This window comes from Orycteropus afer, unplaced genomic scaffold (genome assembly GCF_000298275.1).
Source record: "Orycteropus afer afer isolate SDZICR_OR568_19922 unplaced genomic scaffold, OryAfe1.0 scaffold00137, whole genome shotgun sequence".
Taxonomy (NCBI): domain Eukaryota; kingdom Metazoa; phylum Chordata; class Mammalia; order Tubulidentata; family Orycteropodidae; genus Orycteropus; species Orycteropus afer.
This window is the reverse complement of record NW_006921724.1, coordinates 3429340-3436204: the sequence shown is the minus strand read 5'-3', so window position 1 is coordinate 3436204 and position 6865 is coordinate 3429340. Positions and strand designations below refer to the sequence as shown.

Below are 6865 nucleotides of genomic sequence, written 5' to 3'. Positions count from 1 at the left end.
GGGTTAGTTAGTACATGTCAATTTTAACAAAAGTATGGGAACAAAAACATACCTTCATTTGTATATATTTTCATAATTATTCATTCCTGATTCGATCCACCTCACTCTGAACAATTTAGCCCACTAAAGAATAGTAAAAATTGAATTATTATTTTTTGTGAGTATGAATCCCCTTGCCATCCTTTTTAGGCATTACCTGATAGCCATCATTACATATAACATTTTATCTACTTGAAAAAAAAAATGTATGCTCTAAAGCCATAATATAAATGAATATTGAACCATATTTCAACCCTTGGCTTAATGTCTTTGATACTTGGATTAAATAAATACCTTATATTATTGCTGATATTCTTGGATAGAAATGCATTTCCTTTCAATATAGGCTTTGCTAAAGGTCTCTCCATACAGAATGATATATTTTTTTTAAATTGCTTTACATCAAGTTTTCCTAAACACAGCCCCATTATCAAAAATTTGAATTTTGACCATTCACTTCAGACGAAGCATTTACAGAATGTCTTTAGGAAATACTTCTTTAGGCACCAGATCAAAGGAAAATGTTGACTTCATCTGTCTGTGCAGTTTTTTTAGAATGAGTCTACCCATGTTCATTTTTCCTTTGAGTTTAAAGGGAGCTCTGATGGGGAGACAGCTTGCAGAGTCAACTGAGATGACATCACTGAGATCAGACATTACTCTGTTGCAGCAAAAGTGTCCTCAGTTCTCTTTCCCTCTGATCCTCCTGCCTGTACTTCTCCTCAAGTTTCTGCTTTTCCGAATCTGCACAGTAGAAAGTGCAGTCTGGGCTCTTCCGGATCTGTTCAAACTGACTGAAATCAGCCACATACTTACCATTTTTGGAAAGAGAAACCACAGGCACGAACTCAAAACCCCAATAGATCTCCTCTGGGATATAAGATGTCCGGCTCTGGCAGACTGCACTGGTGGATTCCACAGTGGCATTGAGGAGAACCACCAGTTCAAACTCCTTCTCTTTTAGGTTTTGGGGTGTGAGGTCTCTCAGAGGACTTGTCTCATCTAGCACATGGTAGAACGTCATGGGCAAAATGAGGAAGGGACTCTCAGAAGAGGAATCCACGTGGAACTTGACAGTGGATTGGTTGAGGAGTATCCGCTCTCCCTCCTTGGTGATGTGTGTCTGCAGGAGCTTGCCAGAGAGCTGGCACTGGATCAGGAGACTCTTCCTCATGTTGGCCACCTGGATCACCAAACACAGCTTCCCATTCTGCTTGGTGATGACGGCACAATGGCTGAATTTGATGGTCTCAGCTCGTTTTTTGGGCCTTGCAATTTTGGCCAGAAAGGTACCTGTGATGAAGATCTCAATCAAGGTTGTGATGACTAATTGAGCCACCAGCAAGAAAATGGCATGGGGGCATTCCTCAGTAATGGAGCGGACTCCATAGCCAATGGTTGTCTGGGACTCCAGGGAAAAGAGAAATGCCCCTGTTAAAGAGTCCACTTTCATGATGCAGGGAGTGTGATTGGAAGTGTGTTCACTTGGCTCTAAGTCCCCATGAATAAATGCAATAGCGTAGTAGATCACTCCAAAGAGGAACCAGGTCATCACAAAAGTGGCGGCAAACAGAGTGAGCTTGTATCTCCATTTCATGTCGATAACTGTTGTCCACAAGTCTTGAAGGTAGAGTAGGTATATGCCATCCACTTTGTCAATTCTCACATTGCTGTGTCCACTTTTGGACATGACTCTGGGTCTGTTGGTCTTGAGTTCAGCTCCAGCAGTATGCTTCACAAGGGGATCACTGGACATGTTAATGTTAATGGTGTCCATGGCCATGTTCTTGGAACCACCTAAAGAAAGGACAAAGAAAGACTCCAATAAGAGTGAATATCTAGAAAACAGCAATAGAATAATCTGTGTGAAATAAGTATGAACATATATGTACACTGTTAAGAGAAAGAGGAGACAGAAGTCATAGAATTCTGAATGTAATTGATTTGTGCTTGAGGTTGGCAGAAAGGTACAGTAAGGACAATGTAGGCATTGGAGTTGTTGTTGTTGTTGTGTTGTTGTTATTTGCCGTCGAGTTGGACCTGACTCATAGCTACCCCTCCATGGGTTTCTGAGGCAGTATCACTACGGAAGTAGATTGCCCAACCTTCCTTCCAAGGAATGGCTGGAAGATTTGAACTGCCAGCCTTCTGGTTAGCAGTCAAGTGCCTTAGGCACTACACTACCAGAACTCCTATTGGGGTCACTAGGAGATGCAAATGATTATGGACTTGACTACTAACTGAGAAGTTTGAGGTTTGAGTCTACCCAAGGGCACCTCAAAAGAAAGACGTGGTGGTCTTTGAAAAAATAACTTCTTAAAACACTGATGGAGCACATTTTTTTGTCTGATACACATGCAGTTGTCATGAGTTGATTCCAACACAAATCAACTGGTAGATGTTAAAGAAAAGCAGGTATAGCTTTGAATACTGACTCTAATTTCCTAGCTGCGAGACCCTGGGAGAGCTATTTAATCTCCCTGGATATCACCTCTGTAACCTGTAAAATAGGTATAGAGCCTACTTCTCAGGATTTTTTGTGATGATTTAATGAGATAATGAATATAAAGTGTCAATAGAATGCCTCATACTCAAAAACAATAGCATACTTCTTGTGATAGCCTGCTCTTACACACATATGTCAGTGAATTACAAACATATACCTATATCCACATCTCTATCATAGATTTCCCATTATAGAAAATCAGAAAAACAATTTAATTGCATAAAGGACCAGTACTGATACAAATAAAATCTACCACCTAGAAGATAATTCAGAATATAGCAATGGACAATATTAATACAATTTTTTAAAACTCAGGCTGACATCCTCTGTAATAGCAATTCACTTGACCCCCTAAACCAATGAATAATTTAGAATTCATGACCTCTTCAGAAAGTCATGACCCTGACAATGGTGAGGATGGAGAACACTAATTTATCAAATAAATGAAAACAAACATACAGTGAATCATTAAGCTTTATGAATTACTCTATCGATATGCTAGTTATTCTTAGAAAAGTACTACCAATATATTATTTTAGGTAAGACAATTCATGCACAGGCATTCTTTTTGCCTTAATTATTTAGAGCTCAATAGAGCCTCATGAGGAATCTATTTTAAAGAGCAAATGAAAAAGTAAATAAGTGGAAACATCTACCACTGTTATAGAAAAGACCTACCCAGAGAGGTCCTGACTCCCACGTTCAGCCCCAGAAAAAGCTCTGCCTTGAATTAACAGAAAGGAACAACCTAGCTCTGGGCAACCAAGCATCTTATAGTACCTGCCTGATGACTTAGACAAATAGCCCCTACATTCCTTGAAAAGATAATTTGAATGATTACTGGGCAATTCTACCTAGTTAGGATGGTTTTCTTTTTCTTTTTTTACCTCCTTGGTATTTTAAGGATGAAAGAAATTCCCCTGTCTAAAAATGAACTGGTATCCAGTAGTCTGTGATTCACGTAAGCAACTTTGCTCTTACAGCAGCATTATCACAATAGACATTTTGAAAGTGATCCCCTAGGTAATCCCCTTCAAGATTCAGAGGAAGCTGATATGGTATCTATGGAGGACGAACGCCTGTTCAGGATACAGCAGATCTGTTGGGCATTTTCATTTTCCTGTTACATTGATACAAGTGTGTCATTTATCAAATGCTTCTCCTTGAAATGATTATTTTTCCTTGGAAAGGAAAGCCACTTTTTTGTTTTTGTTGCAAAGAGGGCCATAAATTATTCAGAATTTCTTTAACTCAGAGAAGTCCATTCCACTTATACAGGATATAGTTGGTGAGCATGGGCCTTATCATGCCCTGTGAAGCACTTCTCAGTAGGCAAAAGGAAAGCAACCACAATGCAGCTTTGGAAACAAAACACCTAACTGGCTAATGCACAGACAAGCTTGGAGCACTGGCCCTGCCGAAGACAAATGCAGCTTAGGTACAAGTAACTGCATGCCATTTTTTTTTTTTTTTTTTAAAGGAAACTTCTAGGGGAAAGTGCATGCCATTCAATCCACTGAAATAAAAACAGAGGCTTAAGTTTTTGAGTCTGAGCTATACTCAAGTGCCCGTGGGCACAAGCAAAGCTCCAAGCTCAGCCTTCCGCCAGGTTCTGGAAGACTTGGCCCTGTTTACATGAAGGCAGTGCCACGAAGCTTCTGTTTGAAACTCTCTTTCAAAGGGGCAATGATCCAAGCTTGGGATGGGTTGGGTCTTCTCTCTCTGCTAAAAGCTCCTTTGCTGTATTTCTGCATCCCTCTCTGGTGCCAATGATTAACTCACTTGGCTGCTAACCAAAAGGTTGTAGGTTCAAGTCTACCAAGAGGTGCCTTGGAAGAAAGGCCTGGTGATCTACTTCTGAAAAATCAGTCATTGAAAACTTTATAGGGTATAATTCTACTCTGACATACATGGGGTTTCCATGCATCAGAATTGATGACAACTGATTTAACTGGTTAGCGCTGGGGTTGGTGACACCAATAGCACCTCCTCTCAGGTCTGATGGTTATACATGGGACAACACCTAGGGATTTTTGGCTCTTGGGTTCAGTATCTCTCTGTGGAAAACAGGCAGCAGGTAGACAATACTCTAAACGTGCGTTGGCTTGCTCTGTCCTCCCTCCCTCTCAATGTCAGAATCTTTTACTACCTGGTCCAGCACTCAGCAGGTCAGAAGTTGTCTTCCTTAAGGCAGATGGAATGTCCTCGCTCCCTTTCACCCACCTGGCTACCATGGAGTTCCGCTACTGCCTGAAAGAAAGAGGGACATGTGGTGTTCGTAAGTGTTTAGTGAGAGCATCTCCATGAAACTAGCCCTTAAGCATCCCTCTAACAGTGGCATTAACCTTCCACCCACACCACCCTCCCCGTGGATTAGAGTCTGACCCTGTCCCTGGCAATCTGGCATGGTGCATAGAATAAAGCCTCAAGAAATATTTAAAAAATTAAACTGAACCCCCAACCAGAATCCTCACTATAGATTTCCGAGGGAGCTCAACTGTAAAGCCTGCTGGAAAGAGTGGGTTACCCCACCCCCATTGAGGCCCGCTGTGAGCAGACCAGCAAACAGGGAGGCAGGAAGGGGAAGTGCAGAGGAAGTAAACAGTGGCAACTGGAAGGGAAGAGTTTAGAATATTTTTACCGCCTGTGGAAATGCATTATTAAGGTTGCTTCACAGAATGTTAGAGTTGAAAGGCCTGTTGAAACCATTTCAATTGACACACATTTTACAATAAGGAAGTTGAGTTGGGAGTGACTTATCGTCATCACATAGCTGGTTGATGGTAAAAGGCATCCAAAGTCTTTGAAAGCTAGTGTGCTTGTCAGTAAGCCACAAAATCCCCCCTTAAGCCTCCAAGGTTTAATATAACCTGCTGTGATTTCTTTTGTATCCTGCTTTTCTGAAACACTTCTTAAGTTTTACACACACACACAGGTATGTGTTGCTTCATGTCCATACTGTGTTCTGTGAGATAAGATGTTACGTGATTTGGATTTTGTGGGAACACCATAGTAAAACCTTTTGGGAGGTCACTTCCAGATGTCCGTGTTGACCAGGCTGCTGCTGGAGCTGCTGGCAGAGCTGGAGGAATGGACAGGCAGCAGTAGCAGCTGAAACGACAGCTGAAGGAGCTGAGGGAAGCAAGAAGGGAGAGAGCAGAGCATGCCCAGCTCTGCCTGCTGTCCCACCCACCTTTTCAAGGGACAAACCCTGACAGCCTACACCTGAACAACCTCCTCTGCCTCACCTGCCTGTATTCCACCCATGGTTCAGTGCTGCAAGAGTCTGGGGTTGGGATCTTTAAAACCATTAGGGGGAAATTATAAACAAAAAGAGAGTTGGTATTCCTTTAAAAAAAAAAATTATGCAACCATGGATGTATATGCAGTGGGAGGTTGCCCGAATGGATGGATACTTGTATACACACACATTTTTACCTCTCTGTTACATGCACACACATACAAACACATATTAGTTTCCTAGTGCTGCTGTAACTATCACATGTTGGGTGGCCTGTAAGAACAGACATTTATTTTCTCACAGTTCTGGAGGCTAAACCAAAAATAAAACCAAACTCACTGCTGTGGAGTCAGATCTGACTCATAGTTGACCCTTCCTTGGGTTTCTGAGGTAGTATCACTAAGGAAGTAGATTGCCCAATCTGTTTTCCAAGGAGTGGCTGGTGGGTTTGAACTAACAGCCTTCTGGTTAGCAGTCAAATGCCTTAGCCACTATACCACCAGAGCTCCTAGAAGCAAGGTGTCCTAATTCAGGTTGTCAGTGGGGCCATGCTCTCTCTGTGAAGGCTCTGGGGGAAGATTATTGCTTTTTTTTTTTTTTTTCCTCTTTCCTGATTTCTAGCTTCCCCAGGCATTCCTTGGCATCTAGATCACAAGGCGATCTTCTGTCTGTGTCTGTTCTCTTCTTTTATAGGATATCACTCAGATAGGAGTAGAACCCACCCTACTTTGGTATGACCTATTATTAACCTAACTGATAGCATTTTCAGAGACCTATTTCCAAACAAGGTCTTGTTCACAGGAACTGGTGTTAGGACTTCAACCTGTCTTTTGGGAGATACAATTCAATCCATAACATTCCTCACACTTTTCTCATCAACCAATTAGCTACAATAATTACTCTTTTATAGTTAAAGTGCTCCTATTCATCAACCTTAGAGAGACTGGATTCTTCCCATGTTTTCCAAGAAAGTTTGGCTGGTGACCTCTTCATCTTGCCTAGCATCTTCCTCTTGGAATCCATTATTCTTTTCTGTATGTTTTATTATTTACATTTCATTATATGTTTTTACTTCATAG

At 41.4% G+C, this 6865-nt stretch overlaps 1 protein-coding gene across 1 annotated transcript; it reads right to left on the bottom strand.

Annotated features, from left to right (window-relative positions):
- Positions 1-688: 688 nt before the first annotated feature.
- On the bottom strand, positions 689-4779 carry KCNJ15 (potassium inwardly rectifying channel subfamily J member 15). The gene is made up of 2 exons (XM_042781611.1): positions 4695-4779; positions 689-1836 (listed from the first exon to the last, which is right to left on the bottom strand). The coding sequence occupies exons 1-2, from the start codon at positions 4777-4779 to the stop codon at positions 689-691; spliced, it is 1233 nt and encodes a 410-aa protein (XP_042637545.1).
- Between the last annotated feature and the right edge of the window lie 2086 nt (positions 4780-6865).